A 14822-nucleotide genomic window follows, 5' to 3' on the forward strand; every position below is an offset into this window, starting at 1 on the left:
AATAACTCACCACAAGTTAATGAGAAGTGTGTGCTTGAAACGATGCACATAACTCTGCAATGTTGGGTTGTATTGGAGAGAGTCTCAGTCTTAAATAATTTTCCACACACAGTCTGTGCCTGTATCTAGTTTTCATTCTAGTGAGGGCCGAGAATCCACTCTCACATAGGTACGTGGTTGCAAAAGGAATCAGTGTTTTAACAGCGCGATTTGCCAAGGCAGGATACTCTGAGCGCAGCCCAATCCAAAAATCTGGCAGTGGCTTCTGATTAAATTACATTTTCACAGAACCGCTTGTTGCAATTTCAATGAGGCTCTCTTGTTCAGATGTTGGTAAGTGGACTGGAGGCAGGGCATGAAAGAGATAACGAATCCAGTTGTTTGTCATCCGTTTCGGGAAAGTACCTGCGTAATTGCGCACCCAACTCACTCAGGTGCTTCGCTATATCACATTTGACATTGTCCATAAGCTTGAGTTCATTTGCACACAAAAAAATCATACAATGATGGAAAAACCTGTGTGTTGTCCATGTTAATGCAGACAGAGAAGCGCTCCAACTTCTTAATCATACCCTCAATTTTGTCCCGCACACTAAATATAGTCCCTGTAAATCCTAGATTCAGATCATTCAGGCGAGAAAAAACATCACCCAGAGAGGCCAGTCGCGTGAGAAACTTGTCATCATGCAAGCGGTCAGACAAGTGAAAATTATGGTCAGTAAAGAAAACTTTAAGCTCGTCTCTCAATTTAAAAAAAACGTGCCAATACTTTGCCCCTTGATAAGCAGAGCACTTCTGTATGTTGTAAAAGGTTTACATGGTCGCTGCCCACATCATTGAATAGTGCTGAAAATACACAAGAGTTTAGGAGCCTTGCTTTAACAAAGTTAACAATTTTCACTGTAATATCCAAAATGTCTTTCAAGCTGTCAGGCATTCCCTTGGCAGCAAGAGCCTCTCGGGGGATGCTGTAGTGTACCTAAGTGGCGTCGGGAGCAATTGCTTGCATGCGCGTTACCATTCCACTATGTCTCCCTGTCATGGCTTTTGCGCCATCAGTACAGATACCAACATGAGCAGCAGTTACGTTTGACTACATACGGAGTTAGTGGAATTCCCACGAGTGAGTAATGTGACTGGATGTTAATTATTTGACCCAAATGAATGTTGGAAAATATAAATGGACTGTTTGAAAATGTGAAGGGAAAAAAAAGTACATTTTTATTTTATTTTATATATATATATATATTTTATATATATTTATATGTTTATGTGAATCACATTTTTATTTGGTGTACCTCCGACAGCATTGCGAGTACCCCTGTTTTTTCTCGCTTGTAGGATCTGAATCTAGGATTACCATTTGGGAATACCTGCTATAGGGAAATGTGGAATCACAAAAGTAGAACATTTAGAAGGTACAAGTACGTTTTTCTCGGAATAGAAATGCCATAATATTAATCATTATTTATTAAGCCAAATTTCTTAAAATCAATCCCATGTACTATGTTATTACAAAAAAAGGTTTTCAATTCTCTGGTAATGCCAATATGGGAGACTATCAAATGCTTCTCAAAGATGCCCTCTGGTGGTCAAACTAGCACTATCTTGCACTAACGTAAAAAAATGGCTGGCAATTAAATAACGTGACATAGAATGCTGCAGCAGCCTGCAAGGTGTGCTGCAGTATGACACATCTTTTAAAGGAGGAACCAATGTACGGGTGAATGAAACAACGTATCCCTCATTTTAGGCCTACTGCTGCCTATCCTAACTGACTGATGTTGCTACAGGTAGGAGGAGTGGGAAGGTGGCCTAAACTTGAAGTAAAGGTTGTATCCCTGAATTGACAATGCCAAGGCAGAGCGTGACGTGCTGTGCACACCTCATATCACCTCATTGAGAATAAAGTGCTACTCTCTGAGGGTCCTCTGATCGAAAGCCCCCTAATCCTTATTACCTAAAGAAGTCTCCAATGAGATTAGGCCTTGCCTTGCTAGAAAATTAGAATTGACTAAGCTACCATCTGCTCATCTGCTGGCCCTAGTGGTCAGAATGGACAATCCTGCAAATGTGCATTAATTACACTTTCTATTATCAGTATTTCATGTTATTCTCACTGGTAGTGTAATAAGAAAAGGGGTGTCGTACATTTGAATTATTAGGCTAACACTCAAAATTAAAGTTTAATGAGCCTAGATACAAATGTGGTCAGATTTCAATCGCGGTCATGGTTTTGCAGAGAAATACAAAATGGTAAGGTACACATTATCTCCTCAGGTGGGAATCTCTCTTAAATATATGTTCTAAAAACAATGAATGACAGCTGAATAAATGGTATTATTTTATCTGGGCAGTGTACAGGCCTATTACACACAGTCCCTCTCTTCTCCCACAACACTGTTGTAGGGGAGATTATTTTAGAGCAAAGATTAAGCAAATTAACCATGATGTTGTCTCCCAAAATAACCCTTAGCTCCCAGCACAGAGCTGGCCAACAGTAGCCAAAATGCAGAGCACGGGACAACATTTTGTGGATACATTTGTGGATACACCAACTGGGATTTCTGGGATTTTTATGATGGGATATTAGGTACGTTTACTCAATCTTTTTATGTTATTGAAATTTTCATTCACTTATGTATTTGTTTTATTGTCAATGAGAGGAGTTGTTGAGCTATCGTACGTACCTGTGTTCAGGTTAATCTATGTTTAGCCTAGCTATCTTGTAGGTCTAACATAGATAACCTTGTAGGTAAAATATAGATAACGGTATATATTTTTCTATATAACAGTGGCTTTAATATTTTGTGATGGATATGAAAGGGACTATGTGATAAATAATTACACTATATTTACAAACGTTTATTTGTACAAATTCCTGATCAGAAATAGGATCAGACTATTTTCAACTGCTTTGATATTACCAAATAGTCTGAAATAGCTAAGAATGATACATAATGAATTACGATGTTGTTTCATGGTTGTAGTTTATTGTTGTCAATAATTGCTTAACATGGGTAATTAAGTAATTGAACATGTCAGTTGCTTGGTAAGGTTCCTGCTTCCTAGTAGTCTGTTAAACCTGATGTCACCATATCCCGTAAACAACATATGCCCTCAAGATGTCACTCCATCTGCCACGAGTAAACAATTAGGCCTAACGAGGAAAATAGCTAGAAGTCAAATGTTTTGACAGGGTTTTGTTTACATCCTTTATTCATAATGAGTATTGCTCATCCTTTATTCATAATGAGTATTGCTAATGGGACTTCCCTCTTGTGATAATTCTGTAATCATAATGATCATGTGTTCACAGATCCGAAATAATTGAAATAGCATACCCATTCAAGTACATTAGGAAACACAATTGTTGCATTTCCCCCCCAGACTCTTATGACCTATTTCCCATGTAGATATTTTTTTTTACAGCACTGTAAGAATAATATAATTTTTCTGAATTGTTTTAACAGCACATAAATTATCACAATGACCTTCATTTTTCAAAATGATATACTACTGATTTCAGTCTAATGACTGATGACATGATTCTGCAGCCATAATGAATGACGCCAACAAAGATCAAGCCTGCCTAACAATGTTTACACAATGTGTTTGTTTAGACAACTCCTTATTACATTTTTGACACTGGAAAGATCTAGAAGAACCTTGAGGGGAGTCAACCTGCTAATGAACCACTGTCCAAAACTATTCTGTCGTTTTATTTGATTTAGAGAAAAAATAACATACCACTGGTGATACCACTGCAATGCAGGTTTGATATTTATTCTTGAAAGTTAATCTGATATACTACAACAGATATCACAATCTCATAATAATCAAGTAACTAATGTTTATCATTATTTCTTCTTCATCCGTCTCCCCTTTCTCTCTGTAGCCTATTAACCAATCAAAATGAGTGACGTGGTGCTCACAAAGTGCGCCCAGGACCAGTTCTCAGGGAGTGGGCACACAGTGACCACGTCACGCCACCCATATATCACAGACCCCATCGCCTCCAAGCGCATCTGCTTCTACAAGAGCGGTGACCCTCAGTTCAGTGGCCTGCGCATGGTCATCAACAACCGCACCTTCAAGACTTTCGATGCCCTCCTAGACAGCCTCTCCAAGAAAGTCCCGCTGCCATTCGGAGTAAGGAACATCACCACTCCCCGAGGGGTCCATGCAGTGCACACACTAGATGAACTGGAGGATGGGAAGGCCTACATCTGCTCTGACCAGCGGAAGGTCAAACCCATTAACATGGCAGTAGCCAATAAGAAGCTACCACCCTGGTACAATGCCCGCCCCATGAGCGCCCGGCGTCGGGCCTTGCAGCTGGCCAAACAGAACCCTGGCAGGCCCATGCACATAAATACCCCTGTCATTGTACGCACACCTAAGAGGTTGATGGTATTCCAGAATGGGGACCCCAGTGTCAAACATAATCTGATGCTACAGAAGAGAACCACTCACACATTTGAGGCTCTGCTGGATTACTTGTCCGAGTTGATGCACTTTCCTGTGGTAAAACTACACACACCAGATGGAAGAAGGGTAAGTGCTCTCCCCATGCCTATGGACACTAAAGTTACTGCAATTAGTAATTCAGATTTGCTTGATATTGTTTAGAGACACATATTTTATATGTTTAATCTCAAGGTCTAGTTAGACAGGAAACCAATGCTGATACTGTAACCAAACACATGGAGGTTCAGGCACTCAACTCTTATCTCACACATCATGCATTGGCATTATTCTGTGATGGCCTCACCTCATGATTGGAGGTGACCTGGCCCCAACTGATTGGCAACTGATTGGCCTTACTGACCCATAATAGTTGGACTCACAGCAGGACCCATAAATAACTGACAGAAAAAGGGAAAGTGTTAAGCTCCTCAATTGTTATATCCTTTTAACTGAGAAGGGATTTTGGGATAGTGTTGCTAAGGACCTCAGGATGTGTATCTTCTGCTGATGTGCCATGAGATTTCATACATAGCCCTGGTGTCACATATTTCTTGAATGATACATTTATCAATTCAATTCATCAATTCAATTGATGAAATCAATTAAATTGTACCTCTGATTTAGGTACAAACATGATTTAAGTACATACCAGTATTTAGGTACATACAGTGCCTTGCGAAAGTATTCGGCCCCCTTGAACTTTGCGACCTTTTGCCACATTTCAGGCTTCAAATATAAAGATATAAAACTGTATTTTTTTGTGAAGAATCAACAACAAGTGGGACACAATCATGAAGTGGAACAACATTTATTGGATATTTCAAACTTTTTTAACAAATCAAAAACTGAAAAATTGGCCGTGCAAAATTATTCAGCCCCTTTACTTTCAGTGCAGCAAACTCTCTCCAGAAGTTCAGTGAGGATCTCTGAATGATCCAATGTTGACCTAAATGACTAATGATGATAAATACAATCCACCTGTGTGTAATCAAGTCTCCGTATAAATGCACCTGCACTGTGATAGTCTCAGAGGTCCGTTAAAAGCGCAGAGAGCATCATGAAGAACAAGGAACACACCAGGCAGGTCCGAGATACTGTTGTGAAGAAGTTTAAAGCCGGATTTGGATACAAAAAGATTTCCCAAGCTTTAAACATCCCAAGGAGCACTGTGCAAGCGATAATATTGAAATGGAAGGAGTATCAGACCACTGCAAATCTACCAAGACCTGGCCGTCCCTCTAAACTTTCAGCTCATACAAGGAGAAGACTGATCAGAGATGCAGCCAAGAGGCCCATGATCACTCTGGATGAACTGCAGAGATCTACAGCTGAGGTGGGAGACTCTGTCCATAGGACAACAATCAGTCGTATATTGCACAAATCTGGCCTTTATGGAAGAGTGGCAAGAAGAAAGCCATTTCTTAAAGATATCCATAAAAAGTGTCGTTTAAAGTTTGCCACAAGCCACCTGGGAGACACACCAAACATGTGGAAGAAGGTGCTCTGGTCAGATGAAACCAAAATGGAACTTTTTGGCAACAATGCAAAACGTTATGTTTGGCGTAAAAGCAACACAGCTGAACACACCATCCCCACTGTCAAACATGGTGGTGGCAGCATCATGGTTTGGGCCTGCTTTTCTTCAGCAGGGACAGGGAAGATGGTTAAAATTGATGGGAAGATGGATGGAGCCAAATACAGGACCATTCTGGAAGAAAAACTGATGGAGTCTGCAAAAGACCTGAGACTGGGACGGAGATTTGTCTTCCAACAAGACAATGATCCAAAACATAAAGCAAAATCTACAATGGAATGGTTCAAAAATAAACATATCCAGGTGTTAGAATGGCCAAGTCAAAGTCCAGACCTGAATCCAATCGAGAATCTGTGGAAAGAACTGAAAACTGCTGTTCACAAATGCTCTCCATCCAACCTCACTGAGCTCGAGCTGTTTTGCAAGGAGGAATGGGAAAAAATGTCAGTCTCTCGATGTGCAAAACTGATAGAGACATACCCCAAGCGACTTACAGCTGTAATCGCAGCAAAAGGTGGCGCTACAAAGTATTAACTTAAGGGGGCTGAATAATTTTGCACGCCCAATTTTTCAGTTTTTGATTTGTTAAAAAAGTTTGAAATATCCAATAAATGTCGTTCCACTTCATGATTGTGTCCCACTTGTTGTTGATTCTTCACAAAAAAATACAGTTTTATATCTTTATGTTTGAAGCCTGAAATGTGGCAAAAGGTCGCAAAGTTCAAGGGGGCCGAATACTTTCGCAAGGCACTGTATTTAGGTACATACAGTATGGAAATATTTTGGATACATACAGTATTAGTCTTAAGTCATGATTCTAAAAGTAAGCTATTTTAATCATTAATAGATGCCGTTCACAACAACATTTTATTCCACTATTACAGTTAAAATATTTCATTCGTCTGTCTGCAGGTGGATGGGCTCCCAGCTCTGATTATATGCTCTGGGATTGTAGTAGCTGCTGGTCGCGAGGCCTTTAAATCTGGGAACTACAAGACACAAAAATCTTCTGCTTCAACATGGCTGCCTGCTAGACGAATGGCATCTAAAAGACTAAAGCAACCAGCATCCCGTAAGTCTCATTATGTTCACTCAACATTTTGTATGTATTTTGAAGCATGTTTTTGTCTTGAATTTTTGAAAAATAATTTGGATAGCATCTGCCTATTAACTGGCATGTTTTCCATTACTTTGAGAATATTGAGAATGTATTGTTAAACATTCATGTGTCACATCTACAGTGCTACTGTCTGTCCAGTAGTAATCTATCCCCTCCGTGTCTACATGCTTGTACGGGATAAGCAGTGGGAAAGTGCTGAGACATTACTATCATCCATAATACCATGAATGACCTACAAAGGCCTACTCTCTTCACATGCGGTCAGTCATTATGCAGTATGAACTGTGTAGACTGTGGATCTGGTTTTCCTAACTATTGTTTTTGATCTCTTTTTCTTTGCTGACCTGCTGAAACATTCTTGCCTCCCAAAAAATACCCATCCATCGTTCTACACTCTCTCCTTTGATCCACTCCAAAGGGAAAAAGAAACCTATATCTAGCGGCAAATCAAAACTTTTCTCCCCATCGTCAGAGAGATACTTTGTGAATCAGATAAACCACTGCATTGCAGGAAGTGAGTGTGACCTCCCCAGTAACAACGCAGAATCTGTAGAACTGGAGGCTGGCCATTTTTTAGAGTCAGTGGCCGAAACAGATGGCGACTCCTACCATGGAGATAGGGGTGAAGGTGCAGTCAACTGCATGCCCGGTGACGATGACATTGAGAAGTCCTTTCGGGTGAACCAGGATGGCAGCATGACAGTGGAGATGAAGGTGCGACTAACCATCCGGGAGGAAGAAACCATCCACTGGACCACCACCCTGAGCAGGTCCAGTGTGGCCAACCAGCTCAGTGCGGCTGAGTCTGAGCTGGAGAACAGTTCACCTGAGTCCAACATCCTACCACCAACACAACCCAACACCATGGGCACCATCAATGGGTACAATGTTAAAAAGGATGATCATGATGATAAGGATGATATGCCTCCAGAGACCAGCAGACTTACCAGTGTGGAAGTAGACAATGAGGATGATGCTACAACACATGTGGGTGTGGTCTCTCCCAGGAGGGCTCCTACCCCAGGACCCAGGAGATACAGACAGAAGCAGGCCTCAGTGGAGAGCCTCAAAACAATGTTGGGAGATGAGATTCAGGAGAACATGGTAGGTTCTAACTCCTACAGAGAGACAACTGAGAACGGAGAGGTAAAGGAGGAATACCGCATGGTCAGACAGTGCAGCAGCAAGCCAGTTCCTAAACCAAGAGGAGTTGGATCTGTGGATATCAACAATTACAATAAGACTCAATCGACTTTTAAATCAGGCATGGCTGAGATCTTGCAGATCCAAAATGGCGGGGAGGAAGTCATAGAAAGTGTAATGCACATATACGAGCAGCAGACCTGTCAGGACAATTTCCTGGCTAACAGCCAGTATAATGTCCAGGGTGTGTCCATAAATGGGATGATGTACGGAAGAACAGCCACCTCTGACACAGCCCACTTGTCCTCCAGTAATGACTTGGAGCTGGAGCTGGGTAGACCCTCTACGGCCTCAAAGTCAATCAGCGTGTGGAGGGCTGACCAGTCTCTTTCATCTGAGTTCACCATCCCCAAATTTAAGGCTGGAGGATCTCTCCTACGCAACAGGGTACTAAATGTCCATAAAAGCCCTCTCTCCATGCCCACCAAAGACAATGACACCCCAGAGTGGGTCTCTGAAGCAAGCAAAGAAAACTCCACCACTGGTGTAAAGAAAGTCAAGAAAATGTTCTCAAAGCCCAAAGTCAAAAAGAACCAGGTTCGTAAGGTTACAACACCAGACAAAAGACGTAAAGAGAGTAATGAAAATGCTCCTGGAAACAATAAAAGAGTGAAAACTGGGGGGTTTAGCAGCAATGTATCCATAAGGAAAATGTATGGACCAAAACCTGCCAGAAGTCTCATCAAAAACAAAAAGAAACTAAAAGGAAAGGAAATCAAGTTAAATATTGAAAACCCAAAGGAATCGGCAGTGAAAGAATTACATGTTACTGAAAATAGAAACAATACTTCAGTTTCAGTAAAGAAGAGCGTATTGCATGTTACATTTCGGACGGAGGCCCAGGTGGAGGGAACACTAAAAAGGCAGAGGTCTATGCACGAGGAGAGAAGGATTGATAAAGAGAGTCATGATCTGAGCTCTTCTAATATCAATGAATATGTTGAGAATTGGTTAGAGAAAGCCCTCCCAACTGTGTACCCAGACCCAGTGGAGGAAACTCAAAATGTGGAGACAACAACAATGTCTCCGGTAGAAACTGAGGGAGACATTGTTCCAGATGTATCAGAATCCAATTGTGAAATGGATACTGAAGAAGATGTGCCTTCATTGTTTAAGGAAATAACACAAATAACAAGTAGTCTATCTTTGGAAACGACTGCATTTCCAAATAGAACATTTGAAAATATAGCAACACAGACCAACCTGGCTTTGGAAAACACAACATTACCATGTCCTTCTGACCAATCATCGCAAAAGACTCCATTACACAGTGATACTACACAGGAAAGGTTGCCCATTAATCCCTCAGTGGAAAATACACTTTTCTCCAACGGTCTCTCCGTCTCTCCTACTGCAATAATCTTAGTAGAAAAGCCATCACCATCTGGCAGTCATTCATTGGAAGAAACATCAATGCCTAAAAATATCTCAGAAGAGAAGCCACCTATCACAAATGGTCTGTCATTGGAAAATAAATCAGTACCAAATAGCTCCTCAATAGAGAAGACCCCAGTCTCAAACAGTCTCTCGCCTGAGAAGACACAACTGCCTGCTAAAACGCAGATGGAGAAGGCACCATTATCCAACAAAGACTTAGATGTGTCTTCCATAGGTAGCAGTCCTTCATATTTCATGTGTTCATCACCTAGTAGTCTAGGTGATGAAGAACAACCCTTATCAAGTAGTCCTTCATCAGATAAGGCTCCATCACCTACTGGCCATGTATTTGAAAAGACAACATTGTTCAACCACTCCACTCTGAAAGCACCACCATCACCTAAACTCCCAACAAAAAAGGCAAGATTGGTCAGTAATCTCACCTTGGAAAAGCAACTAACACTTAGAAAAGCTTCAGCTGAGAAGTCTTCAATATCCAGTGATCCTACTGTGGAAAAGGTGTTGATGGATAAGGCACCAATCTCCAATGGTCTCTCATCTGAGAAGCCTGCTAAAACTCGGATATCCAACATTGTCTTAGATGAGGCTCCCTTAGCTAGTAGTCCCTCATGTTTCATGTCGACATCATCTACTAGTCTCACATCAGATGAAAGACCCATATCAACCACTGGCCATGTTTTGGAAAAAACAACATTGTTTAACCACTCCACTCTGAAAGGACCATCAACACCTAAACTCCCAATGAAGAAGAAGCCAATACCTCCCAGTCCCACTTTAGTGAATCACAAAGAGATGAATGGGGATGATAAGCTGAGCAATTCAGATCAGGGCGACAGTACCAAAGTAACAGCAGAGGAGCCCCTAACAAAAACACAGATACCGTCACCCACAGACAAACTTCCTCCCCAGCCAGATATGAAACCTGTGCTAGAGAAGCTCTGTTTCTCAATTCAGTCAATTAGACAAATCACACACAACAATCGTCCATCTTGTCTTGAAAAGTCAAACAGCTTGCCTGATTTCTCCTCCCATGTGGCCTCTACATTTGGGTCATCTACTAAAGCTCTCCTTTCTTTCTTATCTGTTATTACTTTAAAGGAAAGCTTCACTAACTGGAACATACCTGAACTGAATGCAAACAGTGTAAGCTGTGCTGAGGCTTTGAAAATGATGGAGTCTCTGAGAGAAATTGCCAATATAGAGGGTGCAGAGGAGTTGAAAGCTAGTCTGTCAGAATTGCAAAAGTCAACTTCCACACAACTGCTTCAAAGTTGGAAGGGTTTCCAGGAACTCAACAGCAAAGTCAGAAGTCGCAGCTCAACACCGAACAGTTCAGAGCACAATGTCTTGTTTGAAACATGCCCAGAGAAGGACTACATCATTGAAGAAAAGTCATTGGATATCGATGAGCTAATACATGAGCTTGACTTGCCTGGAAAGCTGATGGAAGCATTGGCAGCCCTTCCAACCGGGGTGAGCGAAAGCATGGAGGGGGATGAAATAGAAATGTCTAAAGAAGCGAATGAAAAAGTGGAGTCATTCCCAGAGGAAAGGGTAAATGCCAAATCAACTGCTGTCCCTAAGGAAGAAGCTTCAAATGATAATGTGCTTAATATTGATGTTAATGTTGATGTTAAATCCATCGTTAAAAGATTTATACATTTTTACCATCCCAAAGAGGTGACTGAAAACAAGATGTCACCAATCCCAGAGAGCCAAAGCGGTAGGCAAGAGCTACCCTTCTCCTCAGAAGAACAAAACTTTAAAGAGGATTATACTTGCCATAGAAGCAGACAGGCAGCGAATAAGGAAGGTTCTGAACTCGAGCAGGACAACTGGGAAAGAGAGGCTAAATGTAGCGACAAACAGATTGACCATGATAAAGAACAGACATACTCAGACATAGAGCAGGCTTACAGTTTAGCATTGCATGATGGCTATTTGGAACTGCAAGCGTGTCCCTTGGAGACCAAAGTGAAGGATGGGGACATACAGTCAAGCTATGTGGAGGAGGAGGAAAGCTTGGAGGAAGAGCAGGAATACTATATTGAGAATGCACTTGTGGAGCAGGAGAACAAATGTATGGAGCTGCAGGTTAGCTGTAAGGAAAGCTTAGAAAAAGACCAAGCTAGCTCGGAGGAAGAACAGGAATGTCATGTTGAGGACCAACTAAGCTATATGGTATCAGAAAATAGATGTATGGAGGATGAATGCTTGGAGGAAGAGCAGCAATGTCACATAGAGGATCAGCCAAGTTATGTGGGGCTGCAGGTTAGCTATGAGGAAAGAGTATGCAGCCTCAAGGAGCAGGCTACCTCAGAGGAAGAATATGAATGTCATATAGAGGATCAGCCAAACCATGAGGAGCCAGAGGTCAAATGCTTGGCGCTGCAGGATAGCAGTGAGGACGGAAAGTCGACCCCTGAAGAAGACCAGGCTATCTCAGATGAAGAGCTGGAACATCATGTTGAGAACCAACCAAACCATGAAGACACTGAGATTAAATGTATGGATGCAAAGGTTAGCAGTGAGGAAAGCATGTCTAATCTTGAAGAACAGCAGGCTAGCTCAGAGGAAGAGCTGGAATGTCACATTGAGAACCAGCCAAGTCATGAAGAGAAGGGGGTTAAATGTATGAAGATGCAGGTTAGTAGAGAAAAAATAGAGTTCACCCCTGAAGAAGACAAGGCTAGCTTGGGGGAGGAAGAGGAAAGCCATGAAGATGACTTGAGCTATGCAAATGCACACATTAACGTGCAGGATGAGCAGACTCACTTATGGGTGGAGCAGACTACTCAAAAAGAAACGGAGTGTACTGTCAGAGAAACACTGTCTAGATTGTTCAAACAGCATTCAATTGCTGACAGGATGGATAAGGATAGTGGGAAGAATAGTGTGCAGCATGTTAGCTTCGAACAACAAACTGATACTGCAGAAGAAGCAAACTTTGAGGATAATCAGTGTAGCTCAGAGGAGAAGCGAGTAAGCTATGAAGAGAAGCTGTCTGGCTCTGATGTAGAACATGTTAGTGTAGAGGATGAGCCATACCCAGAGGAGGAGTATCAGGAAACCTTAGAGGAAGAGCCTTCTGAGGAGGATAAACATTATGAAAAGACTGAAGCAAAAACAACCAACTGTTTTGAGGAGCCATTACCATCTGTAGCAGAGCGAGTAAAAATACTGGATAAGAAGATTGCTGATATAAAGCAAGGGAAAAGCATTACTATAGCGACAACTGGCATCAAACCGTTTGGCCAAATAGAGGTTTCTGCTGTCTCAGGCGGTGATGATGCCAAAGAGCAAGACAAAGCTCATGTGCACACTTTTAAAAGGACAACATGGCCTATAAATACATCAGAGACTGTAGTCATGTCCCCCCCAGCTCCACGATCCTTGTTGGCATTTAGCTATGATGGCTGTATAACTAGAGAGCCTGACGGAAATAGGGTCAAGTCAATAAAGGAATTGTTTATAGCAAAAAGCGTTGTGGACAATCTGTATGGACAAACAAGACTACCCAGCCCAAACACCTCAGATCTGTCTGACAACAGACCGGAGACTTCTGGCAGTGGTGGTCATCAATCACAGACATCAACTGAGACGTCCAGTGGTGAGGATGATTCAGTGAAGAAATCCATCACCAAATGCGTTGTCAGGAGAACAATCGAAAGGCTTTATGGAAAGAAAGATACCAATGTCAAAGACCGTGCCCGTGAAAGTCTGCCCCCATCTCCCCTGAAACCAAAGTCCAGAAAATGTCCTGGTAAGATCAGCCTTTCCCCATTTCATAATGCACAGACCAAAGGGATGTCTGACTTATCATACTTCAATGCCACAAGCTCTGTAGGCACATACAGTGATCCAACACGGTATATTGCCTTCAATGCACAGGTCGAGCCTGGAGACTGTTTCCTGATAGACAAAGACAGGTGGCTCCTCAGAGAGAGCGTGATCAGAAAGTCTGTCTCAGAGCCTATTGATATCAACAAGAACACATCTGCATCAACTGAAGATGTGTGCAAAAATACAGAAGAAGACGTCCCTTACTCCCTTTTCGGCCACACTGATTTGGAGGACATAGTGAAGTCTGTGAAGCCTTTGGTGCCAAAGTGCACCTATTTCAACCTGCCTCATGGCTGTGACTCAGACCCGCACCAGGATGACCTAAGCCCCGTCAGCAAGGGCAGTGCTAAGGGTGACGTCTCAAAGGACAGTAAAGACAAGACAGAGAAACCAAAACTGTGGGCTGAGAAGAATGGAATAGCTTTTGCCCCTACTGACTTCAAGATGCCAGATAATAAAGTGCACCCTCTAATAGAAGGCCCGGGAGGTGGAAAGGTTGTTGTGGTACAGCCTGGCAAACGTCAGCCTGGCAAAGGTCAGACAGATGTCATGAAAATTCCACAGGAGCCAGATGCGCTAGAGATGCTCTACTTCTCCTGTGGCCAGCATTGCCCCATCCTGTGACTGTAACACACTTAAATGTGGACTTTTTTTTCTCCACAGGCAGCTTAGAATCTTACTGAGGCTATTCAAAGGTACCAGGAGATGTCATATACAGTGCCTATAGAAAGTCTATACCCCTTTAACATTTTTTCAAATCTTGCTGCCTTAAAATTCTATTTTAAAAAGGATTACATTAGATTCCCCCCCCCCCCCCCCCCTACAGATCCACACAATCTTCTCAAAGGAGACACTGGACTGATCTTATGGCACATATTGTTAGTTGATCACATGCTCTAGAAATGTATTGTCTGTAAGTAACCCCCTGATACTTAATGTTGTATTGTGTATTAGCTGTAGTTAATTTATCTGTGTAAATGCATTTCTCTTGCATCATTACATGAGAGTGAACTCCGAAAGCTCCAGCTTGCAATTACAAACATAACTTGCAATAACAGATCAACTTTTATTACAGTAGTTGTATATAGATGTTTATGACCTTTCTACATTTCTGGCAGCTGTGATCTATTGTTCTGTTGAGTTTCTTCACTTTATTTTTGTGATATGTCAATTAAACAAAACAGAATCTATACCTGTTTCGTCTACCCTGTGTTTGTCTATTCCCTTTGGTCATTGTAGCCACAAGGCTGACGA

The 14822-nt window shown here is 41.9% G+C and overlaps 1 protein-coding gene across 1 annotated transcript; it reads left to right on the forward strand.

Moving 5' to 3' along the window:
- The first annotated feature begins 2468 nt into the window (after positions 1-2468).
- On the forward strand, positions 2469-14758 carry LOC110535634 (uncharacterized). The gene is made up of 4 exons (XM_021620745.3): positions 2469-2593; positions 3899-4557; positions 6917-7076; positions 7543-14758. Exons 2-4 carry the CDS (start codon positions 3916-3918, stop codon positions 14190-14192), a joined length of 7452 nt encoding a protein of 2483 aa, XP_021476420.3. The 5' UTR covers positions 2469-2593; positions 3899-3915; the 3' UTR covers positions 14193-14758.
- The last annotated feature ends 64 nt before the right edge of the window (positions 14759-14822 follow it).

This window comes from Oncorhynchus mykiss, chromosome 11 (genome assembly GCF_057628025.1).
Source record: "Oncorhynchus mykiss isolate SJ-2025 chromosome 11, ASM5762802v1, whole genome shotgun sequence".
In the NCBI taxonomy this organism is placed as follows: domain Eukaryota; kingdom Metazoa; phylum Chordata; class Actinopteri; order Salmoniformes; family Salmonidae; genus Oncorhynchus; species Oncorhynchus mykiss.

What these genes read in the sequence shown, in the direction of transcription:
- LOC110535634 (XM_021620745.3), top strand. Translation starts at nt 3,916, where the DNA reads ATGAGTGACGTGGTGCTCACAAAGTGCGCCCAGGACCAGTTCTCAGGG. An exon ending in ACACACCAGATGGAAGAAGG is followed by an intron (nt 4,558 to 6,916) that starts GTAAGTGCTCTC and finishes GTCTGTCTGCAG; the next exon opens with GTGGATGGGCTCCCAGCTCT. An exon ending in ACTAAAGCAACCAGCATCCC is followed by an intron (nt 7,077 to 7,542) that starts GTAAGTCTCATT and finishes TCCACTCCAAAG; the next exon opens with GGAAAAAGAAACCTATATCT.